General features: G+C 37.3%; 1 protein-coding gene across 1 annotated transcript in view; it reads left to right on the top strand.

Moving 5' to 3' along the window:
• The window catches only part of Spred1 (sprouty related EVH1 domain containing 1), a 70,933-nt gene that overhangs the window by 28,438 nt on the left and 16,443 nt on the right, over positions 1-26,052 (top strand). Inside the window, exons 2-4 of the mRNA XM_027422233.2 lie at positions 9,077-9,251; positions 22,952-23,120; positions 24,929-24,978. Of these exons, the coding sequence (XP_027278034.1) occupies positions 9,077-9,251; positions 22,952-23,120; positions 24,929-24,978 (394 nt within the window). The remainder of the gene's footprint in view (positions 1-9,076; positions 9,252-22,951; positions 23,121-24,928; positions 24,979-26,052) is intronic.

Raw genomic sequence — 26,052 nt, 5'->3', positions numbered from 1 at the left:
CTGGAGCCTCTTGAAAGGAGTGTAGCATTGCTAACACCTTGGTTTTTACACAGTGAAACTATGAACACCCAAGTCACAGAACTGCATAAATTTGTATTTTAAACTAAGTTGGCAATTTTTTATTAATAGCAGCAGTAGAAAATGTGTGTGTGTGTGTGTGCGCGCGCGCGCGCATGTATATGTGTGTGATATTTTGCTCTCATTAGTTTGCTGCTTACTTTTTGTTACCCAGTTTATTACTTTGTGCTATAGGAATGTATAATAGTCAAATTTATCTTATTTTACTGCCCTGTAATATTTTTTTATTTCACCCTGAATTCTAGTATTGATGTTGGCTTCTCTTTACCACTCCCTTCTTTCCCCCTCTCTCTAATTATCTCTCCATGCTGGGTCAACATAGGGTCTTGAGAATGCTAGTTATATAGCCAGAGATCAGTGTCGGTTGTTTTCCTTAATTGCTGTCCCCCTTATATGAGTCTGGAGCCCACTGATCTAGCTAGCCTGGCTAGTCATCAAACCATAGGGATCCTCCTGTCTCCATCTCCCCAGTGATAGGATTATAGGTATGCTGTTGTGCCAGGCATTTTACATGGGTGACAGGCATGCAGACTCAAATCATCACCTTGTATGGCAAGTACTCTATGGACTCAACCATCTCCCATGTTTCTTGTTCTGTTTTTTTGAAGACAGGATCTTATTATGTAGCTCAGGTTGGCCTTGAGAGTATGATAGTTCTGCTGTAGTCGTCATATTTGAGATTATATAAGGACATCACATGCCAGCTGTTATAGGTTTTTTTTTTTTTTTTTTCAATATACTCTGGAAAGTTGGTGATATTGTCAGTCAGAACTTTGGTTCATTGTAAAAAGTTAATTCAACACCTCTATTCATTCTTCAGATTAAAAAACATTCTCCTTTTGAAGTACTTTCCAAATGCCTAACTTGGTTAGATGTGTTTCCATTCTGTAAGCAGTTTGTGGCAGACTTAGAAAATTTATTGTTGATTCTTAGCTATAGTTAATTAAAAAGTTTCGAGAAGGGCACTGCCTCCTGCGTTTCTTCCACAAAACCATAATGAATATAAAGTGAGACTTTCCAGAATGCTCATATTATTAACATTAGAAAGTTAATTTAATGAGATCATTATAAGAACATTTATTAGCCACCTGAGTATGAACACACACAGTGCCAAACATTTTATATCATATCTTCATTTATTTCTCACAATACTGTGATAATAGGTATTACCCTACTCTATAGGCCAGGAAAATGGGATAGGGAGAGCCTAAGGTTATCATATTTCACTGGTGGCATTGCTTTAAAACTGTAGACATTTTTGTTTGAAAATGTAGTTTTAAAAATTAGAATGTAGAAACAGTTAAAAAAATCATATATGTGTCTTCAATTACATTGATCAACAAAGAAGCCAGAAATGCACCCTGTACAGAAGACAGTATCTTCAACAAATGATGCTGATCAAACTAGATGGCTGTGTGAAAAATGTAAATAGATCCATATTTATCACCTTGCACAAAACTCATCTCCAAATGCATCAAGGACCTCAACACAGGGCCAGATACCCTAAATCTGATAGAAGAAAATATGGAGAACAAACTAATTACCCGGGAAGAGGGTACCTCAGTTGTCCCCATAAAATGGGCCCATGGACATGGCTGTGGAGCATTTTCTTGATTCGTAATTGAGGTGGGAGGCCCAAGCTCTTCATGGGTGGTACTATCCTCAGGCAGATAGTCCTGGGCTGTATAAGAAGCAGCTTCCCTCATGGTCTCTGCTTCATTTCTACCTCCAGGTTCCTGCCCTGAGTTTTTGCCGTGACTTCCCTTGATGACAGATTATAACCTATAAGACAAATACGCCCTTTCCTACCCCAAGTTTCTTTTGTCAGTTTTATCACAGCAACAGAAACCACACTATAACAGAAACATAAAGAACATGCAGATATGCATATAAATATCGTATGTTATTTGATTCTCTTTAGTATGTTACTCATTCTACTTTTTGAGAAAATTAATATCATACTTGTATATAATACAGTATGACTACATTCATTCACACTTCACACTCTGTCTTCCCTTTTTCTTTGCTGGCTGACCCTTCCTACACTCATGTCTACATTCCTTTGCTCTCCTCTGGTCTTTCTTGGCTCAGAGTGATTACCCCCCCCCCCAGGAGGAAGTTTCTGGTAGTCAGGGTGCATGACTGTATCCATAGCAGCTCCCTACCACATTTTTCTCCATCTTTCACTCCCCATAGTCCTTCCAGCTGTTCTCTGTTTCCTGGACATCAGTGGACATGACATACATGTACCATTTGGATGAATATTCAGCAGTCACCTGTTCTTGGCAGTTATGGGTCGCTGCAGTGTCACCTACTTCAGAAAGAGGCTTGCTTCTCTGACCAAGGCCGAGAGCTACATCAGTCTCTGAGTATAATATTCCCTAGGGCAAAACAACAGGAGATTCCCTCTTAGGTCTGTGACTTCACTGCCATAGATTTTGGAAAGCCAGGAGGCCTGACTTGGTACTGAACACAATACCATTTGGTACTTTCTTTGGATTGATGGTTACTACATGGAATCCTTTCACCTACTTTTAAACTTACTAGTGCAGAAGAGCAGTTTGTTTGTTTGTTTGTTTATTTATTTATTTATTTATAGTTTTGCAAGACAGGGTTTCTCTGTGGCTTTGGAGGCTGTCCTGGAACTCGTTCTGTAGACTAGGCTGGTCTCAAACTCACAGAGATCCGCCTGCCTCTGCCTCCCAAGTGCTGGGATTAAAGGTGTGTGCCACCAACGCCCAGCAAGTAATTTGTTTGGAGTTGGAATTTTCAGTTATACTCAGTCCTTAATTTTCTTATTCAAGTAATAAAGTAACTACCTTCATTGGGAGTAGTACAACAAGGTTCTGAGGAAGATCTTTTACAAACACAAATCAATCTCCCTCCCATGCTTACTGAATTTTGCATTCTTTTGTTTCAGTATCCAGTAATAATCTTGAGCATAGTGTACAAGGTTTAATTATTGACTGTTAAGCCAAATGTGATGGTACTTGCCTGTAATCCCAGCACCTATGAACTGAAGCAGAAGGCCTCAAGTTTGAGGGAAACCTGGGCTACATAGTGAGATTTTGTCTTATTCTATCTCCCCAAATATTTGTTATGTCTCTACAGGACAGGGAGCATATATTTCTCTTTTTTGTGTACATGACATATAAAGTAGTGTTTGCTAGTTAAGTAAGTAGATGAATGAGATGTATTGTGCTTCCTTCAGTATCTGCCTTAATATTTGAATGGTAACTGTGTACCTGAAATATGCCATAATGGATACTGTAAAAGAAAAAAATGTTTAGTCATTGTAAGCATACATTAGGGGAAAACACACACACACACAATTTGTAAAAACAATAGTACAAAGAAACACATGGGGAATTTATAGCCCCTTCCCAGAGTTATCAAATGGGACATTACGAATTTCTGGTCTGACACTTGGGAAAGTGGGCCCTGCACCTTGTCTGGGCAGCACAGTGGAGCTGACCCTGTTGATGGAGGCACAGGCGAGCTAAACCCAAGAACATGGGAGATCTGGTTCCACCCCTCATCTGGCATATGGTGCCATGGGCAGGAGAGAGATGCCCCCTATACACACACCTGAGGCAGGTGGGAGAGGAGCTGGCCCTGAGGTCATAAGAGGGGGAGAGCTGTCCCTGCCTGTTACCAGCTACAGCACTAGGGAGAGCAAGTTTTGCCTGGGCACCATAATACAGCCAGCTCTGTTGGTGGAGGTGTGGGTGAGCCAGCTCCTAAGTTGTGAGTGTGGGAGAGCTGTCCCCACTACTCATCAATTATGCATTGGCATGGGTGGGGAGAGATGTTTCCCCTTATCGTTGCCACCTGTGACAGATGAGGGAGCTGCCCCTCCCCCTTACCAGCTACAACACTCAGGAAAGTAGGCCCTACACCTCACCTGGGCAGCACAATAAAACTGACCCTATTGACAGGGTACCTGTGATTGGACAACAAGAGCATGGGAGATGTGGCCCCACCCGTCATCTGCCATATGGTGGTATGGGGGGGGCATATCTCCTCCCCTCTCCCCACCTGTGCCTGTGGCAGGTGGGAGACCTGGCCCTGAGATAAGAGTGGGAGAGCTGTCCCTGCCCATCACCAGCAGCAGTACTCAGGACAGTGGCCCTTACACTTGGGCAATACAGTAGAGCTGACCTTGAGGGCATGAAAGCAGAACTGGCCCCTGCCCCTTGCTCATTGCTGCTTCAGGTGAACTAGCCAGGGCCGTGCTACAGAGCTCATCATCCTAGTGATGAAAACAGATGAGAGCTAGTGGGCTGACCAACCCTGCAATTACCTAGTCCCAGAACCAGGGTTATGAATTGGTCCACCCCAACACCCACCCCATCTATAATCTGTGGGAGCACATAAAGGGGCTGATCCTGTAGACACAAAGCTGCAGGAACTCCATGGCACAGATCAGCAACAGGGTATCTAAGAGGAGTTGAGTGAGGGCCCAGTATCGATGGTATAGCAAAAACCAGGGGCCTTGGGCCAGACCAATGACTCTTTGCAATGAACACTTGCACATAAGTATATATGGATAAGAGTTTACTGTGTGACTTTTTTTCTCTTAAATTTTATTTTTTTTTTGTGGGGGTTGCAAGGGCAGAGGGTAGGTACAAAGGGATGGGAAATGAATGGGATGGAGATGCATGATGTGAAAGACACAAAGAATAAGAAAGTCAAAGAATTTCTGGTCTAAAGAGCAAAAAATTTTAATAGATAATATTCAGGCCCTATTACTAGGAAAACAGTTTCCTGTTAATTAAGAAGGCTTATCCTTTAAAAAAAAAAAGTTGTATTTGTTTCTTGGTGAGGTGATTTTTTTTGCCATGGCATGGGAGTGGAGGTCACAGGAGACCTTGGGAGAATCTGTTTTCATCTTTACCACTGATGAAACTCAGGTCATTCAGCTTGATGACAAAGCATCTTTATCTATTGAACCATCTCACTAAACCCCATGAGTGGTAAGTAGTGGGAACTGAACTTGAGTCCTATAAGAGCAGCGTGTGCTTTCTAAACAGCAGATTTATCTCTTTACCCCCTTTAGTATCTTAAGTAAACCATAATCTTACTATACATGTAAGGAAGCAAAACTACAGTACTTACTGTTTCAGAAATGAAAATGAAACTAATGCAAGCCACAGTGCCTGGTAATTTCTTTTTCCAGTTTAGTTAACAGTTATTAGCTAATAGTATTAGCTGCTAACAAGAAGATAAAATACAGAGCTTTCCCCCAGTTAAATTTTACCTCTGTGCTAGTCATCTTCCCATTTCTGTGAAAAAAATAAGAAAAACAACTTTAAAGGAAGTAATCTTATTCTGAGATCTCAATAGATGATCACTTGGCCCAGGTACTTTGGGTCTGTGGTAAAGTAGATCATATGCCAAAGCTGCTTAACCTTTAGTGGGCCAGGGAGCATCAATGGGAAAGGAACAAGGCAAGGGTCTCGACATGTCCTGAAAGCCAGCTCCTATGACTTACTTCCTTCAGCTAGTCCCACTTAGAAAGTTTCAGCTTCTAAAAGTTTCAGCTGAACACTAGGCCTTTAACACAAAAGCTTTTAGGGCCAGTGTTCTTTTTCTGGAGATCACATGGTTTAGGTAACATCTTGGAGGCAGAGGACTGGACTGGAGGAGACAAAAAACAAAACAAAACAAAAAAACTTTTCTGCTTCTTGATTTAGGACTTTCTAGTCTCCAGAACTACAGGAAATAAATCTCTGTTCACTTAGAAGCTGCTCAGTCTTGTGTCATTGTGTAATAGCTAATTCTTCTGCTGTATGTGAATGAATGCTTTTAAGCACTTGTTCAAATGAGAGCAGAGATAAGTTTAGGTACCATATTGGTTTTAAATTAAAAAACAAAAATGAAAAATCCTTCAAGAATTCCTTCATTTACTTAAAGAATCTCGCCTTGAGAAGGTGTTAATAATCCAGCCTTTGTGCTTCTGTGTCTCTGAGCAATTCTAAGGGAAGATTGGCAAGAGACTAAAGAGCTAAGTACTAAAAAGTGTAGACACATAGTAGTTCCCTGTAAAGCCAGTCTCATTGGAATGTCTGTATAAAGACTTATGTTGACTAGTGATAGAAAGTCATCACATCCTGGCTTTGAATAACCACAATGGCAGCTTTAGTTTTAAATGTTTTGTTGTCATCTACTTAAATACAGCATTTACTGTGTGCTAGACACTGTTAACTTGTAATAAGGACTGGTGCTGTACTTCAGAGATAAGGCACAGAAAAGCTTTGGTAGCTTTCCAAAGGTCACAGACCTAGTATGTGGCCAAACGTAGATCCAAAGTAAGGACATTTGACTAGCTAGAATCCATACTTTTCCTTCCTTCCTTCCTTCCTTCCTTCCTTCCTTCCTTCCTTCCTTCCTTCCTTCCTTCCTTCCTTCCTTCCCCCCTTTTTTTTTTTTTTTTTTTTTTAAGAGAGGGTCTTACTATGTAGTCTTAGCTGACATGGAACTTGCAGTGTTGATTAGACTAGACTAGACTAGGCTGGCTTCTGTCATCCAAATTCTGCCTCTGACTCTTGAGTACTAGGGTTAAAAGTGTGCCATCATTGTCAAACAAATCCTCACTCTTAATCACAGTACAGGGTGGTGTAATATTCTTTGCCAAAAGACTTGTGTCCAGAATTTACAAAGAACTTCTAAAAAAAATAATTTAAAAAATAAGCAAGCTAGGCATGGGGTACATACTTTTAACCTTAGCAATCAGGAGGCAGAGGCAGATAGATCTCTGAATTTGAGGCCAGCTTGCTCTGTATAGCTCATACAATGAGGCCCTGTATTTGAAAAAAAAAAAAAGAGAGAGAGATCGATGAAAAAAAGATTAAAAAAGAAAGTTAAGCACATGGACAATTGGAATGATGCTAGTTCTCATTAATCTTCAGAAAATCAAAACAACAATAGGTGACAAATAGCACTGTAATGTACATAATACAGTATGATTAAAATATTGAAAACACCAAATATTATTAGGGATGTGGAACACAAGCTGTCATTTTTGGTGAAATGTGTAATTACAACTACTTTGGAAAACAATTTGTTAAATTTTTATATGGGTTTAAACATGCAAATGTCTTGTGACCTAATAATTGCATTTCTAGGTGATTAAGAGAGATGAAAGCATTGTTAATAACATACTTGTGTAGATCTTGTCGTCATCTACATCGTGAGTTCTAGGCCAGCCTGGGTTACATGAGACCCTGTCTCAAAAACAGGATTAAAGAAAAAGATCTATGTAAGCTTGATCATAGCTTACAAACTAGAATGATCCAACTTCCTCTCAGTGTAAGAAAGAATCAATGATGATTCAACTAGGGGGTTACTTAGTAAAATTTACAAAGTAAACTTATGTTACACTAGATATAGTGAGTTAAAAAAGTATAATGATAATACTACTTGCTTTAATTTATATGAAAGTTTAGCATGGGCCAAACGGTCTGCATGTTAGAAATAAAAACAGAAAGAAGGCAAAGGGGGATTCTTTGGTGTGGTAGAAATACCTTCATTTCCATGGTGTTTCTACATATTTTAGTCTGTTTGGGCTTCTACAAGATAAAAGCCTAAGTGGGATGGATTGTCATCAACGGATCTTTCTTTTTCATATTTTTGGAGGATGAGAACTTGAAAATTATCTGTTTGGGGTCCACTTTCAGGACATAGATGACCTCCTTCTTGCTATGTCATCACATGGGAGAAAGAATGAGGCAGCTTTTGAGAGTTTGTTTTCCAAGACTGATTGTCCCAATCATGAGGGCTTTGCCTTCATGACCAAATACTCCACTGCCTCATACCCTCACCTTTAGGTTTAGGATAGCAATGCATTCTGGAGGGACACAAACACCTGTATCGAGCTGTGTGGGACCACATCTGTAGACTTCGGTAGTGCCTGTGTATTTAAAGTGGATGCATGTTACTGTGTATGACATTACCTCAATAAAAGAATAATAAAGAAGGATTGAAGGGAGTAAAGGGAAGAGGGAAACTATGTAATTAGGCTTTATAATTTTTAAAAATTAGAAAAATAATGGGAGCAACAGAAACAAGGGAAGAACTTTAGGATAAGTGCAGTACTGTATGAATGACAAGCAGCTTGAGCAGGCAGAGATAGAGTTAAGAGGTATAGAACTGTTGTGTCCAATGTCAGCTGATATTTATAATTAACCACAGATCTAAGTTGTATCCACTATACTTTTCTAAGTCTGCATGATTCATTATACAGACTTAGAAATGACTAATAATCAGTAAAAGTTTGAAAACTGAAGGCTTACATGTGAGTTGTATAGGACACTTTATGCATTAAGTGAATATCCTAGCTTTCATGGAGAAAGTTATTGTTATTTTGGGAAGAGCATTATGAGATGGAACTAGTCTTTTAAGAGTAGAATCTATGAAAATGGAGACATGAAAGGTTTCCACAGATAGGTTTGATTGATGAGTAAACAGAATATCCCTCTGTGATTTATAAAAGTAATGTAGGCTCACCATTGGTAGAAATTTTTAAAAATGGGCTTCTAAGTCTAAGCATGCTTATTTCAATGTTTTGTTTATAATATATTCCAGAACATTTGGGAACTTAGGAACAATTAAAAGCTAAGATAAATACAGCAGTAATTTATCCTTGTTGTATTGTTACAGCAAATGAATACATATAGGCAAAGTGACATTCCCTCTAGGATCTATGATTACATGTGCAGGGTGATCCAGATATGCTGTGTCCACCAAAATGATGAAGTGAAATAGGAATCCTGTAGTTGTATGTGTTGAACCTTCAAAATAAAGAACAACTTTCAGTTTGTGTGTTTCCCCTTTTCAGTTAGGTTTTTTCCCTATGGCTTATTATGGAAGTAAGTAATAAACATACTAGTTACTACATAGTAATTACTGTGGTCTTTGGCTTCTCAAACAAGACCAACACATTGACTTTCTTGTTGTTTATGGAAAAGCTAATTCCTGATCTTTGCATCTGTTTTAGTAATAGTTATGCACGAGTGCGAGCTGTGGTGATGACCAGAGATGACTCAAGTGGTGGATGGCTTCCACTCGGAGGGAGCGGACTGAGCAGCGTCACGGTCTTCAGAGTCCCTCATCAGGAAGAGAATGGCTGTGCGGACTTTTTTATCCGTGGAGAGAGACTCAGGGACAAAATGGTAATGAATAATATATAATTATCACTGTAATTTTAGGATCCTTTCAGAAGAAATGAATTGTCTGTTTAAAGTTCTAACTGGTATATCATTTATGTGAGAGTTAATTTTGCCTGTGATTCAGTGATTATTTCTTGGGAGTCTTTTATGTTCATGTTAAAGACAGCAATATGCGACTGTGTCTGGCTGGATCTGACAGTAATGTACACGTATTGCATGGGGCTGCTGCTTTACTGTTTAGATTAACTCCAGAATGTTCATGAATAGCTCTGCACCTTCCCTACTTTCTCCTTGTTCCTTAGGCCAGATATCAGCAACTCCTAGTCTGAAGGACAGATACAGGCATGCCACCTGTTCTTTTTACTTGTTTTTATTCAGACCATAAGCTAATTTTTTTGGGGGGGGTATTGTTTGTTTTAAACATTTTCAATGTGTTGATGAAAGCTGATCATGGTGGCTCATGCCTGTAACCTCATTTGTTAGAAGGCTGAGGCAGGATTATGATGAGTTGGGGTCAGCCTGGAGGAATACATAGTTCTGTGCTACCCTGAACTACACAGATTGACTTTATCTCAAAAAGCAAGGGTTAGTAAAGTCAAGGAATCATAATTTTGTGACATAAAATTATGTGAAATCAAATTCTCATGTCTATAAATAAATAATTAAAACTTTTATTTGTATTTTATGTATATAGGTGTTTTGCTTATATAGCTTCTGTTCACTACATGCATATCTGGTGCATTCAAAAGCCAGAAGAGGTTGTTGGATCCCCTGGAACTGGAGTTATAGGTGGTTTTGAGTTGTATGTGATTGCTGGGAATGTAACTAGGGGTCTTCTGGAAGAGCAGTCAGTGCTCTTAAGTGCTATGCCATCTCTCCAGCCTCAATACAGCTTCTTTTGAGTTCGGCCAAAGTAATTTATGCGTGTTAACTGCTTTCACACTGTGGACAGTTCAGTAGTAGCAACAGAGGCCGTAAGGGTGTGGCTCCTTGAAGAGAAACTTTGTTTACTTCTGCTTTAGACTACTGGGACCTCAGGTTTTCTCTCTTAGTTCCCCATAAATTTATTTAGCCATGTAAGATTACCTATTGGTAATTCTTTTTTTTTTCATTTATATTTTATGTATGAGTGCTCCGCATATAAATCTGCATGCCAGAATAGGGCATCAGGTGTTATTATATAGATGGTTGTGAGCTACCATGTGATTGTTGGGAATTGAATTCAAGATCTCTGGAAGAGCAGCCAATGCTCTTAACCGCTGAGCCATCTCTCCAACCCCTGCCAGTCTGATTCTTAGCAGAATTATTTTCCACCCTTGTATATGTTTTCTTGAATAAAAATAATTTAAAAGAGTAGTCTAGTGCTTGATGTTAATTGTCCTTTTTTACTTGGTATGGAAGGCTTATTCTCATTTTATCTCAGAGCCAAAAACTACTACATATGAGATGTTGAGTAACATTAGTGTCGTTTTTTTTGTATCAAGGAAAGAGCATATATGTAGAAGCAATGTAGAAGTAGTGTTGAAAATTTCTTAAGATCCTTTAACTAGAAATTCCTTTACACATATTTGTAGTTTGAGTTCATAGTTTATTTAGCCTCTCTTATTTCTGTCAGAATGTTTGAGATTTAAATAATTCTTTTGCGCATGAACATTTTGAATTCATCTTTGTTTTAGATTGGGATTTAGATTTCATAATGTTTTTTACTGATGGGTCATTTCAGAAGCTTAGAAAGTTGCTAAATTAATCTTTGCCCCAATTTCTCCCATGGTTGGAATTATTCTAAGTCATCTTAAAATCCTCCCAAGACCACTGTTTTGTGGGTTTATAATTACTTCTTAGTGGTACACATGGCACAGTGGACCACAGTTAACTAGAGTATGTTCAGCTTTGTGGAAAACTCCAGTTGAAATGGGAGGAAGATAGAGTAAACTTAACCCATCACCTTACAAAGTTTAAAAGTAGTTTTGTATGCACATAGAATGGTGTCTGCATGTTTTCAGCTTGGAGATGCTAAGTAGTGACCATAATGCTGTGGTAAGTAGTTTGTCCTAGAGTAGAATGTTTCTAAATTTGATAACTGCGTATGTTGAAAAGTAAGTTATATATTTTAGAAACTGTGTAAAGAGGAAGGAAGGATCTAAGATGTTTCTTGTGGAGCCTTTTGTAACATTTTCTTAAAAATATAAGTTAAATATGGAATAAAAACTAGAGGAGAAATATTTGTTAGTAAAAGCATATCAATAGGAAAAGATGACCTAAATATAAGATAAAACTTGGAATATATTAATTGAGATGTTTACTTAATATTAATTAAGGAACCCAAACAGTATAATTTGAAGTGAGGTTGATCTGAGGTAACTCAGGTTGATGGAGACAGTGAGTGTTCAGTATGTGGCTCTACCATACAACTTCAAAAAATAAACATGGGATTCAGAAGACAATCTCATTTTCAACAATAGGAGATCAGGGAATGAGGAGAGAGAGAAAGAAAGAGAGCACACATATGCAGACACAGAATCTCCCCCTTAGATTAGAGGACCATCTATAACTGTTAATGACCAGATAGTTTTTCTGCCAGAAGTACTGACCAGGAATCAAAGCATCTGTTGTTTCACCTAACCATTGGCTGCTTGTGATGCAGGGAAAATAAGCAGATCAAATGTGAACCTCAAGGAGACATTGCTTTCAGTTGGAAGGTCACTGTGTTTGTTTCAGAGATTAGCTGTAATGAAACATTTTAGGTTATGGGGACATAGGGACAAAGGTATAGGCAATAAATAACTCATGGGCATATCTTGAATATATCAGCATATACTGTCTCAAGGCAGAGGAGACAGGAAAATTGAAATCAAGAGATAATAGGCCTTCTAAGATAGCAGTGTCTACTTCTATGACTTATTTTGTTGATTGGTTTTATTCTAGGTTCTGGGTTTTGTGTTCTCAAAGGCTCCCTTACTGCAAATCTAGAAACTGTAAAAATTTTTCCAAATTAATAATTGTTTTCTTTTAAAGGTTTTTCTCATAAATAAACATTGTATTTTAATAGTTTTCTATATGCTAATTGAGTAGATGCTAGGAACTATCCTTATACTCCTTTGTGGACTGAGTCTTAGTGTTCAGTCCCTTAGATGAATTTTAGAGATGAAGGTCTTATTCTTTAGACTCCTAAATGAACTTGTGCCCTTTAAGAAAATAAATAGTAGGAAGAGCTGCACATGGGCACTGCTGAGAGACATACTAGGTGATATTAAAGGATGCTTAACAGACCCTTGAGTTAAAGAAAGCCAGCCTCCTCACTCATGTGTTGAGCAGAGTCTTGCTTTAACAGAGGACTGACCTTTGGTTTGTAATTGTTAATGCTTCCCAAAGATTATGAAGTGGCAAGAAGAAAGAAGATATAGCAAGACCTTCCTAAAACAGGAGAATTGCTTAAGGTGCTTTGAAAACAAGAACAAGGTTATAAAATAGTTACCAATATAAGCATTGATTGATGAAGGTAATTTTGAAGTGAAAAAAGGAAAGACATGTTTCTAGTGTGGGAAATTGCTGAAGAGATCAAGGAATTATTTTTAGAATTAATAGGTATTAGATTATGGATAAGCAATTTATGAAAACAGAAGTTTCATTAAACTAGGTTTTTTTTATCTCCACAACAACAAAGTGGGGCTTCTAAAGCTTGGAGCTAATACAATCCTTTGTACTTAGCAATAATTTTCCTACAGAGAATCTTACTTTTTATGTCAAAAGAAAATGATCTGGCCCTCACCGTCTCTGTCCAGTCTGTCTAGCTGCATTTTTCTCAAGGATAGACTATCAGTTATTTTCATATTATTGTTTGAATACTTATGGATCAGTTAAAGCAATATATATTAAATTTCAGAATATGCCTACTCTTACAAGTATGAAACTAATGGCCCCAGGGTTAAGAGCACTGGCTATTCTTACAGAGGATCCAGGTTCAATTCCTAGAACCCACATGGCAACTCTCATCTATCTGTAATTCCAGTTCTGGGAATCTGGTGCTCTTTTCCTGACTTGTGCACCAGGCATGCCCACAATCCAGAGACATACACGCAGGCAAACACTCATCCACATAAAATAAATATTTTAAAAGTTAAGTTAAAAAATTCTGTGGAAAGGAGATTGTCAGAAGATGCTCACGTGTTCCCAAGTAATGGTAGAGAACAGATTTCGATTCTGTTACCACAAGCCAAAAATAGAATTGGGTGAGATAGAGTACTTTGAGAAAATCAGCTTTGCTGTGAATAAATGGAATTGGGACAAATGCCAGCAGTGTTCAACCAGTCTGTCATTACCTGTGCATTCCAGGGTCAATCAACAGATACAGAAGTAAATTATGCCTTCAGTATCTTGTGGACACTCGTAAGTTTTGTGACTTTCAGAAATAGTTTTACAGCAGTTAGTTCTTTAATGTGGCTGATAACCTTTTGAAGAGGAAAAACCCTGCCTGTTACTATTTGCTGTCTTTTAGAGCCTTGTGGTACTTGGTTCCTGAAAGTTATTAGGATTGGGAATTGGCCAGTTACCCTTCTGGCTGTCTTATTTCCTCTTTCAGACAACTTCACCTTTCATACTTTGACCTTTCTGTAGCCCATGCATCACATTTCTTAAGATTCAGTTGTGTGTCTTAAATGATGATCATCAGTCTGCTCATTAGTTACTAAACTTGTTCTTTGGCTTCTACTATATTGAACTGATTTATACTGGCATGGTGTGTCACACTTGTCAGTTATATTGACATCATCTTCCATGTCTAATGCTTGTGTGTCATACTAGGTCTCCCATCCTGATACTCTTTTACCTTAGAACTGTAGGCTGTTTCTTGTTTCACTTTTTGTGGTGCTGGGTATTGAACTCAAGACCTTATACTCATTAGGTAAAAACTTTACTAGTGAGCTAGACTTCTGTCCAGGCTACTTTTGTAGCCTTAATTACTGAATTAAAGTCCAAATCTCTAACTGCAGTTTTTGGTGCTGTGTACTAGCTTTCTCCACTACTTTTATTAGACTCTAAATTATAACCTGACTATCCACACTTTTAGTTGACTGGTTAATTATATCACTCCTGTCTGTATTTAATCATTTACTGTTTTCTATGTGCTGGGCTTCCTGCTCAGGCTGCTGTAATACAATATTGATTGGATGGCTTCAACAACAAAAAATGTATGTCTTTGCCGTTCTGGGTGTCACAGTCAGATCAAGGGTATCCTGCTTATGTTTCTGATGAGGGCACTTCCTTGAAGGTAGACTCTGTTCACCAAGCCCTCGTGCCTTTCATTACAAGGGTACGTGCTTCATAACAGTTTAGGTTCTGTATGTCCGGTCTCGTTTGACATTCCTCATAGGCCCTGTCTTTAAAGAAAACCACATTGGAGGTTACAGCTGCAGCATAGGAATTTGTAGGAACTCAGTTCATTTCCATGCAGCTTCCTGCTTAACTATTGGTTTGTAGATTTCTAGGCAAACATACTTTCTTATATTATTATAACTGTATATGGAGAGTTTAGTGTTTTCTGACACTAGTTCTTGTTATTACTTTCTTGTAGAATGTGTTTTTGCTCATTTTTTGAGAAGTATAAATGGTTTATCTTTAAGCCATTGGGGTATATTAATTTAATCTTTCATACATACATAAAAATTACCATCTCCTTTTTTTCTTTTTCTTTTTATTTGAATTAGAAGCAAGATTGTTTTACATGTCAATCCTAGTTCCCTCTCCCTCCCCTCCTCCCCTACAACCCTCCCTCCAACTAAAATTCTACCTATCATATATCCTTTCTGTTCCCCCTGGAGGGTGAGGCCTTCCATAGGGTGTCATCAGAGTCTATCGTGTGCTTTGGGATAGGGCCTAGGCCCACCCCCGTGTGTCTTGGCTCTACCATCTCCTCTATTTTTTACCAGTCTTGGAGTCTTTCAAATATTTTCATGTAATTTTTCTTTCTTAGGCAGTAAGTAGATCTTTCTGAATAATGTTAGGTGCTATTGGTGATTATTGCTGTTTTCTTCGTGAATGTGTAGACTTTCTAGGGTTGTCCATAGAAGTATGATGTTGGCTGTTACCTGGAGAGAAATTCTTTGTTGTGGACACAGCACTTTTGTATCTCACCTGCCACCAGAATTATGTGTACATATAACGTAAGAGATGCTGTGTGTATCCTTTACTCAGTTTTCTCAATGATGGATTATATTTTGTAAAACTATATTATTATACTAGAATATTCATACAGACTTCAGATTTCTGTTTTATCCTTAGTCAATTTTATTGTATTTAGATCCATTGAGTTTAATCACATAAATTAACATTCACAGTCACGATACAAAGCAGCCAAGGACTTCTCCTTCTCATTGATATTTATAGCCTAGCAAGCACTGATTTGTTTGTTCTCTGGATTATTTCTATGATTTTTGTCATTTCCAAAGTGTTTTCAAAATGGAATTGTAAGTGTACAATCTTTCAGGATTATCTGTTTTTCATTCAGTGTAACTCACCTTAGAAGACTGTCATTTTTATGTTAGCATTTTGTAATCTAACTATAGGTTGTTTTTTTTTTTAATATCAATCATTGACTAATGAAGGACTTCTAGGTTGTTCTAGGGCCATTTCATAGATAAGGCTTCTGTGAGCATTTATTTGTATACATTTTACGATACACTTACTTATGTGTGGACATAGCTTTTCTTATTCTAGGATAAATTAGCAAAAATGCATTTGCTAGATTATGTCATAGTCACTTGTAATGATATAAGAAGCTGCCAAACATATTGAAAGTGGCCATGCTGTGTTAAATTTTCTCAAGAGGTACCTAAATTTTGTTCTCAGGATCCTTGTAAGCATTTCATGGACTTTCAGTTTTGGTAATTAGGTATCTAGCGAAAAGTCCTAAAGTTGGTGTAGGCTTAATTTGCATTTTCCTAGTAGCTAATAATAACCTTTCTTGGTGAGATATTTGTTGTCTTTTGCCCATTTCCTCACTAGGATACTTTTGTTTCTTTTGAACTTTCAGTGTTGATTCATTCTAGATACTACATCTTCGTGAGAATATGTGCTGTGCACATGTTTTCTCCCAGCCTGTAATTTTTTTTCATTCTTTAATAAGCTCTTACAGAGCTTTAAATTTTGATAAAGTTCATTTATCAGTTTTTCTTTTAGTAGACTGCAGCTTTAGTGTCAAATCCACAAACTGTTCTCTTGACTGGTTTCTGACGCTGTATCTTATAATTTGTCCTACAAGTATTATAGTTTTGTATTTTATATTTAAGCCCATGGTCCATTTTAGATAAATTTTTATTTAATGTGATACATAAATTAAGGTTCTGTGTCTTTGGGCAGAATGTTAAGACTAGGACTGTTTTCCTCTGCAGCATTTTGTTGAAAAGGTTGTCCTTCCTCCTTGAATCAGCTGTCTTCCTTTTAGATGAGTTAAGCACATCTTTGTAGGTTTCTCTTGTTTTTCTACTCTGTCAGTTTCCCTGCAGATGATGTATCCCACAATACTGTACTGTGGATCAGCACAGATACTTAGGAGAGGGAGTCCTCCTCCTGTTGCCTTCCCCTTCTCAAGATTATTGTAGCTCCTACAGTTTTTTCCTTCGGTGTAAATTCTAAGTGCTGGTCTTGCCTCTGTCGGCAAGAAGGCTTATGGGACCTTGGCAGGAATTGTATTTATGATGAGTCATTTAATCTCTGTTTAGATCTCTAAGTTCTTAAAATAAAAAAGGCATATTTATTTTGTACTTTTGGCATTAAAGTTTTGTGTTTTCTTATCTGCTAAGATTTTTGTTACAAACTCATTTTAAAAATTCTGCCTTGGTTGTCCCACATAGAATCCCCCCCCCCCCCCCGTTGCTTTCCCCTTCTCACCCTCTTCTCTTAAAACCTAGGTCTTTATTATGGAAAACATGTTCCCTCATGCACTGCCCTCCACTCTTATATGTACTTAGTTTCCTTTTTGATTCTTAGGGTTGTCTGATTCTCATGGTGATTTCCTTGATTCCTTAGGCATTTAGAAGTAGTTGTATAGTTCACTAGAGAATTGAGTTATTTTTATTTTTATCCTAGGGAATGCAGGCTGTGTGTGTCTTTTGTCAAGATATATCTTATATTGTGAATAAATTCATTAAATGTTATACATCTTAAAGACCATCTTTTATGCATTTGTTTCCAATGTGTGGGTGGCAGATGAAATTTGATGGTCTTGTCCAAATTGACTTTATCCTTCCTACTTTGAATCTATTTTCTCACAGTTCAAGAAGCAGGGATCAGTGAATGCTTTTTAGTCCTCTGCTCGCCTTCTCCATTTTATTCAGTCCAAGATCCCTGACCAGGGCATGGCCCCATCTCACTCAATTAATGTAATCAAGATAATTCTCCACAAGCCTGACCAGGGCCCATCTCCTATGTGAATCTAGATTCTATAAAGTTGACAGTTACCACTACTCCGAATACTTTGTGTGTTACCTCAGTTAATACTTCAGAGTAAGCTGGACAGTAAGTGGTAGACAAGGAATGGGATCCAACCGCTCTTGGGTGCAAGGCCCACAGACCTAACAAGTTCCATTACCAAATTTCTTTTTTTACCATTTTTCATCATGCTTTGGAAGTGTGAGTGTTATGATTCTGTTTGTTCTGTTTGTTTTCATAACTCAATATTGTTATTTGGACACATTACTAAAAATATTCATGCTCATCAACTTTATGTGATAAATAATCATCTTTGTCAACGTAACTGGATTTGGAATCACTGAGGAAACACACCTCTGGGCTTCTGAGAGTGTTTCCACAGGTTTAACTGAGGAGGAGGGAAAGATAGACCCAGAATGTAGGGAAAAGCATCCTGTGGGCCAGGGACCCAGGCCGAATTAAAAAAAAAAAAAAAAAAAAAAAAAAACAAGCAGTTCAAGTATTCATCTTTCTTTATTCCCTCCTGACTACTGTGGGTTCAGTATGTGTGACCAGCTGCCTCATGCTGCTGTCACAGGTTTTTCCTGCCATGATATGTGTTGGCTCATCAGAATGAGTCCAAAACAACCCTCTCATTTGCTTTTCTTGTGTATTCTGTCACAACAGTGAGAAAATTAGCTAATAAACCATCCTTTTCCATTTTTGTTTAGCTCTGCTTAATAGCACAGAGACCTCATTTTTCCTCTTTCACCTTAATACTGGAGTTTAATAAATTGGTGGTAGTAGCATTTTTTAAATTCCAGATTGTAGTTGGTCTTTTTACTCTTTGCTCTTTAGGGGCCTGATACCCAGCTCCCAAATAAATACATGGAGACTTATTACTTATGAATGCCTGACCTTAGCTTGGCTGGTTTCTGTCCAGATTTTCTTAAATTATCCCATCTGCCCTTTGCCTCTGAGCTTTTACATTTCTTTCTATATACCTTCTTACTCTGTACCTGGCTGTGTGGCTGGACCCTGGCGTCCTCCTCTCCTCCTGTTTCTCTCTCCTTCCTCTTCTCTGTTCTTCTCCTCCTATTTATTCTTTCTGCCTGCAAGCCCTGCCTATTCCTCTTTCCTGCCTAACTCTTGGCTGTTCAACTCTTTATTAGATCAGGTGTTTTAGACAGGCAAAGTAACACAACTTCACAGAGTTAAACAAATGAAACATAAAAGTATTCAACACATGTTTGCATCATTAAATAAATATTACACAGCATAAATGTAACACATCTTCAGCTAATAATATTCCACAGAGTTTTATAATTAACATCTCTTTAACCTTAACAGAATAGGAATAATACAGTTTTACTTTCTAACAAAAGTATACTTGCTAATGATTGAGTTAAAAAAAATAGTAATGTGATTTTTTAGAGCATGTCTCTTTAATATGATCTTTGCTAACCAGCCACATTCTAAATGGATCAGTCACAAATTAGGGGGTTATTTTAGCCCAGTATTATTTATAGTTAACTTTTATTGATTTAATATTACATTACTATATACAATAGCTTTTATATTGTATTAACTTAATGTAAGCTTTTCTTTGGGGTAGAAATGAGGATGAGGATATTTTTGTGTGTGTATGTATTTGTATTTTTATGTGTGTTTCTGTCTCACTAACTCATTAATGTGCTTTAAGGTTATCATTGGGACCTGATGAAATTCACCCAGTAAACCCTCAGTACCTACCATCATCATAACCCTTTCCTAAAACGTAGTTTTCTGCTACATTAAATGCATAGTGTAATATCAGCAAGTTAATTCCTAATATATAGATGAAAACAAATTGAGTTCTGGTTCATAATTAGTTGGCATGTTGTCCTCCTACCTGTTGGTATATTTCATGAACTCAGTGTTTACATGATTTCCTGGTAGATTCTTCTATAAGCATTTATGTGTGTCCAAAAACTGCATCATTATTTTTTCCATTCTTCAGTATCCTTTTGGGTTCATCTTTAAAACTTGTTTTTCGTGTGTGTGTGTGTGTGTGTGTGTGTGTGTGTGTGTATCTCTGAGAAGGTAGCATGTGAAAACTAGTGGTGGACAGTAGTATGGATCACATTGAGATTTTTATCTACAAGGAAACAGTTGGAAAGTACTAATTTTAGAAATCTAACAGATGAGCTAATTCAGTAATATTATCAGGCATTAAATGTAAGATTTGGTGACATGTTACTTAATAACTAGAAACAAACTGGTTTTTTTTTTATTCCTGTTTTCAAACAATCCAGTTTAACATTTTCTAAAAGTACTACTTTTTCTACATTTATGAATAAGTTACAGTACGAGTATTGTAGTGATTAATGCCAATACAGTATTTATTTCTTGAGTTCTGGAACTTAATTTGGCTCTTCTATTTCTGAAAAAAATAGTTGTATAACATAATAAATCAATATAGAATACTTTCAGTAAAGGGCTGAATGATAAAAAATCCCTAAGGTTTTTTCATTCTTTTCCGCACATGCAGTCATCAGCAAAACCCTAGAGCATTTCTCCCCTAGTTAACAAAACTTGCTATGAAGCATCAGTCCCAGTGGCTTGATGATAAAGATTTAACAATTACTTTCAAAATGGGACCGAGGCAATGATATATAGCATTTGCATACTTCTGCCTCATCTGACTTTAGTCAGAACAGTATCATTGGATATGATGTTTGAAAAAAATGAAAAGCATTTTACCTTGTGTATTGCCCATTATTTAGACAGGCAGGGCAGGGACTGCCCTGAGGACACAGATGACATGAAGTGAAGCAGTAATTAGGAAGGGGTGAGTTTTGAGTATGTTTTTAGTGTGATTTATTTCATTGTAAGTTTTATTATTAAGCATTTAATAATGACTTCCAAAATTCCAAACGGTTTATCCGCTGCACCCTACAGAATGTGTAAAAGTCACCTATAGCCTGGTATAACTTAAACCCATGGGTGGAGCTCTGGAAAACACATGAAGCCTACACAGTTTTTGAAGAAACTGTGCACATGTGTTTTTCTGAGGAAGGATGTTTGTTAGATATGTAAGGTTGCTTCTGTGTCATAAGGATGGGGGGATACAGTGATAGCCAAATATAGTACCCAGTTTATAGACTTAGTGGAAGAAGGTATTAAAAAAGAACCAATTTGAAATTACAGAGTTAGAGACTTTATCAGACTGTATCTCGTATAGGGCTCAGAAGGGCTTTTCTTGAGAGAGAGAGAGAGAGAGAGAGAGAGAGAGAGAGAGAGAGAGAGAGAGAGAGAGAGATTGAGATCTTTGGGGGTGGGGGTTGGATCGAGACAGGGTCCACTTGCCTCTTCTTCCTGAGTGCTGTGATTATGGGTGCTGTGATTAAAGGTGTGCACCACCACTGCCTAGTTGTGAATGGAGATCTTAAAGTAGGAAGTATTAATAAAGTGTAGACAAAAAAAGTGACCTGTACTGCCCCGTCTCTGGGAGTGTCTCCCCAGAGTCATTGTCAGATGAGTAAAGGGAACAAAGAGTAGGAAATGAGAATGGACGAAGAAATCAGATGGATGGAGTAGGACCGTCTCTGGGCTGTAATCCGCCATGATTATGGTTTTGGTTTTGATCCTAGCTTTGGGAAGACTGTAAACGCTAAAGCCAAATATACTTTTTATTAAAAAAAAAATTACAAACAAACTAGGAATCATTTCACACACAGAAGAGTTACCCTGTCTGAGGGGATTGTTAGGAATCAGGAAAAGGCAAGCCATTGAAGGTGATAGGTGGAGTAGAGGGCAGTGGTTGAGGAGATGCTGAGATCTCACCACTGGTTTTTGAGCATGAAATATCAATTTGGTAACAAGCTGAGTCTAAGTTCCTGTTCTTGTAGCATTCCTAGTCTTAGGAACACTAGGAATAAACAGACTAGGAAACAAAGTGATTTGAAGTCATTTTGACTAGTGTGAGGAAATAGTTACTCAGGTGCTTTTTAATTGCTTTCTTTGGAATAATCTTAACCAAGATGTGTAATTTTTCTATAGTAATTATAATTCTATAGCTAATGTGATAGAAAATAGTCTGTGGATATCATGATAGACAAAGGCTGAGGTTGGCTCCCATATTGAAGATGTATGATTTAAAAATGTTATTATCAGACAGAATTAAAATATGAAGTAAAACTGAGGTTCAAGTGTTATCTCCATGTTAATTTTGATCACTGTTTTACATACAAGAACAGCCTTATGAAAGGCACTCAGTATTAAAAAGCAATGAGACATCAAATAATTATCTCCTTGGTACAGTTCAGAATAATATAAGCAAAAATGTTGGGCTGGGAATGTAGCTCAGTGGTAGACCACTTGCCTACCAAGTGCAAGGCCCTAAATACAATTCACAGCACTTCAAAAATAGACAAATGAAAGAAAATAAAAATTGTATACATTAGACTATATAGAGCAGATGTTAAAAATAGTAACCCAAGTTAAACCGAGAAAGGCATTTTACCTGTTATTGTTACTTCCTGGAAACATTTCAGAAAAAAAAAATACATAAAGAAACAAAGCTGTATTGTGCCACAAATAAGAAACTTTCATTCATAAATTATAGGATGTATTTAATACTATTATTTATTTTTCGAAGTGAGGAAGCCAGAGCTTTGAAAAGTTACCAAACCAGAGCCAGGTATGGTGCCACACACCTTTAATCCCAGCACTTGGGAGGCAGAGGTAGGCTGTCTGTGAGCTTGAGGCCAGCCTGATCTGCCTAGGAAGTTTCAGGCTAGTCAGACATACTCAGTGAGATCTTGTCTCAAAGGGGGAAAAAGTTTTATCACCAAGTTTACTAAATTCGTAAGTAGGTATTTGATCTGCTTCTGTAATGGGTCTCTTGAGAAATTTAGAAAAGGAGTGGCTGGAAGATGTAATTAATGGTGGAACACTTGTTAGATACCCGGAAACAAAAGGGAAAAAGGCAAGAAAGATTTTTTTTAAAGTTAAATTGTTATTACTATTTTTGTTGTGTCTTTCCCAGGCTTTCTCAAAAATAATTTTAAATATGTTCTTCAGAAATTTTGTATTCAGTGTGTGTTTATTCTTGTTGGTAGCATAATTCACATTCTGTTTACAACTTATATGGTCTTTTTAATCCCCTCTTAGTCCCTGAATTTGACTTTGTGAAGATAGCAGTCAATATCTCAATTATTTTAAAATGTCTGTTATATTTATAGTCCTCAGTGTCTATATAAGAGCTACATTAGATGTGTTTTGTGTGTGCATTAACTTTGGCACCTGACTTTTGGCAGGTGGTTTTGGAATGTATGCTTAAAAAAGACCTCATTTATAATAAGGTCACTCCCACATTTCACCACTGGAAGATCGATGACAAGAAGTTCGGCCTTACCTTTCAGAGTCCTGCTGATGCCAGGGCTTTTGATCGAGGCATTCGGAGAGCAATAGAGGATATTTCTCAAGGTAGGTTTTTCATACTATTTTCTGAATGTTTACATAGTGCAAGTGGGTGGGTGCGTGCGTGCGTGCGTGCGTGCGTGCGTGTGTGGTTGCTGTCCTTTAATCAAGTAAGTTTTTGTGTTATGTGACCATACGTTGAAAGGACACAGTGAGTAAAGAGGAATGATTAGTGAGAAGACTGCTTGGCTTATTTTATGTTTGTCAAATAGCAGTTGATACCAGTTGAATGTTGTATTGTGAAGAGCCTATCAACAATGTTGTGTCATGACATATTACACTCTTTTCTCTTTAATGAGATAGAAAGAAAACTTGTAATACTCAAATATATAATAGATTTAGACTCTAGATACTCAGTCATAAAACTCTATGAATATGTTGAGATTTAACAGACCTCAATCTCATCTATTCCCCCTTTAATATCTTACCAGTTTGTCAGATGATGATTAGCCCCAAACATGGAGATTTTAAATGGAGAATTTATTTTCCCACAGTTCTGGTGTGTGCTTATGTAAACTAAAAGAGATTACATTTAAACCCACCTCTTCCCTTAGGAGAGAATAGCCAATATATATATATTTTCCTGATTGAAAAGAAAAAGGTCTTTAATAGTAGGAAAAAAAAAAACTTCCTAAGAGTAACTGGATCAAACTGTGATAATCCTTAGTGTTGTTAAACATGCCTGTTAGCCCTGTGCTTAACTGAGGTGGGGGTGTGGCAATATCTATATGGTGAGACTGTATTTGAAAAAGAACGCAGACATAAAGTAGGGAAGTACAAGGTGGTATTTTAGAAAAATTTGAAGAAATAAACTACTTTGAGAAAACTAGACATGAGCTTGAAAATGCTTAATGCTGAGTGTATTTGATAGTGTGTGCAGCTGGGTAATTTGGCATATTTTCTAAAGCTCCCCTGTTGATTCTAATTGTTTAGCTAACTTTTATAGAACAAGTATCTTAAAGAGAAAATCATTATTCATAACTACTAAAATTAAAGTGATACAGTTTATATTTTGAATTTTTTTAAGCCCATACTTATGACCTTGCAAGAGAATACTTTTTTAAGATGGAATAAATCAGGTTCACAGTGTTGTGTCAGTTTATGTTTAAGGAGGAAATGCACATTTGCCTCTCCGGGTTACTATTATTGTATTCAGCCTGTCTTGTTAAACACTGAATATCACCATCATCAAAGTTCTCTGAACTTAATAAATTTCTGTCAATTTTTTTATCCCAGTGAACAAACTACTTTTTACAAGGACTTCATTTCTTTTAATTGCATGCCTGCTTTGTGCTAGCTATGTCTACAATATAAATGCAGTATGCTCTACTATTACACATAATTTTCCATTAATTATTGTAATGAAAGACACTCAACACCATAAAAGCTTATGCAGACATGGGTATGCACAAGTCAATCAGTGGGTCCTTGACTGCCTATAGTGAGTTAAGACTGACTTCTTTTCAACTTGAGAAACTGAAATCTTGATTTTGAATGCTTGTGTTTCCTGGATCAGACAATTTAAAAATACTGAATTAATCACATTCTGACACCACTTAAACAACCAGAGAAATATAGCACAACCAGTCTGCTTAGCTGTAAAAGAAAGTGAAAATTTGCCAAGAGATGATGGAAGCAGTCACTTTATTATTCTAACAGGAATAAATACAAGTGTCTGGTTTGAGTCTGTTGCCAGGCAACCCAGAAATCAATCTCTGATCTTTATAATGACATAGTCAACCATTAATACTAAAATCTAAGATACACAAACATACACACCCTATGCTTAATTAACTGTGACCTCTTTTTTTTAGGGTGCCCAGCATCAAAAAATGAGGCTGAAGGAGGAGATGATGATTTACAAGTAAGTAGTTTGGCTTGAAAGGAGTTTCAAAACATAAACATCTTTAGGAAGGCATTAGAATTCATGTTAGCAGCTCACAAATTTTAAAGGTACTGTATTTCCCTAGGTCTTCCTGATAATGGAACCACTGCCTAGAGATGTTTGTTTTTGTAAGGAATTGGTTCAGGAAGTTGTAGTGGTTCGAAGTCTGAAATCTATAAAGTGGGCAGACTGGCAGTGTGGAAGCTGGACATCATGCTGCAGCATCGAACTGGATTTCTAGACCCTTAGTCCTTTTCTTCAGGACATCATCTATGTAGATGAAGCCTCACACATCAAGGGAAATCTCCTTTACCTACTGTGTATTGATTCAAATGTGGCTTGTACATCAGAACAACATTCCAAAGAAAAAAAATGGCTTAATGGTATTTTAAGTTTGTAGAGATTATTTACTTTTGTTCATGTATGTTGTTCCCAAACTTACGTCATGGAAGTTGTTTTAAGCTGCTGAGTTTTGTGGAGATGCCTTATACAGCAAACAGTGTGTGAGCAGGGAAGCTAACTTCCTTAAGATTAGTAGAGAGAGAGTCCTTATTTGTATTTTATGTGTATAAGTGTTTGTGCACCACGTAAATGCCTCATCCAAGGAGGCCAGAAGAGGGGAACAGATTCTTTGGAACTGAAGTCACAGATAGGTAGTTGTGAGCCTCTATGTAGGTGCTTGGAATAGGACACCCCCCACCCCAACACACACACCAGTTCCTCTGAAGAGTGAAAGTACCAGTACTCTGAACCCTGAACTTGTCATTGTCCAATTTGTGTTTGTTTCAGTGACTTTTAAAATGTTTTTCCACCCAAAGAAGACAAAATATTGGCAGTTTTAATGAAGATAGTCTTAATTGACATAACCACAAAACTCTGTCTACATACAGTAAAGAATCTCTACAAACTTAAAAATGCCTTTAAACCAAATTAACTTTTCATTGGAATGTTCTGTTATCTAAGCAGGACATGAACTAATTTTTCTGTAATATATTTTTTACCAGATATGTCTTGACATTTTTTTATTTCCTGCCTTACTGTTTCAGCACAGTT

Source organism: Cricetulus griseus, chromosome 6 (assembly GCF_003668045.3).
Source record: "Cricetulus griseus strain 17A/GY chromosome 6, alternate assembly CriGri-PICRH-1.0, whole genome shotgun sequence".
NCBI classification, from domain to species: Eukaryota; Metazoa; Chordata; class Mammalia; order Rodentia; family Cricetidae; genus Cricetulus; species Cricetulus griseus.
Note: the sequence above shows the minus strand (reverse complement) of the source record. Positions and strands in the feature narration are given on the sequence as shown.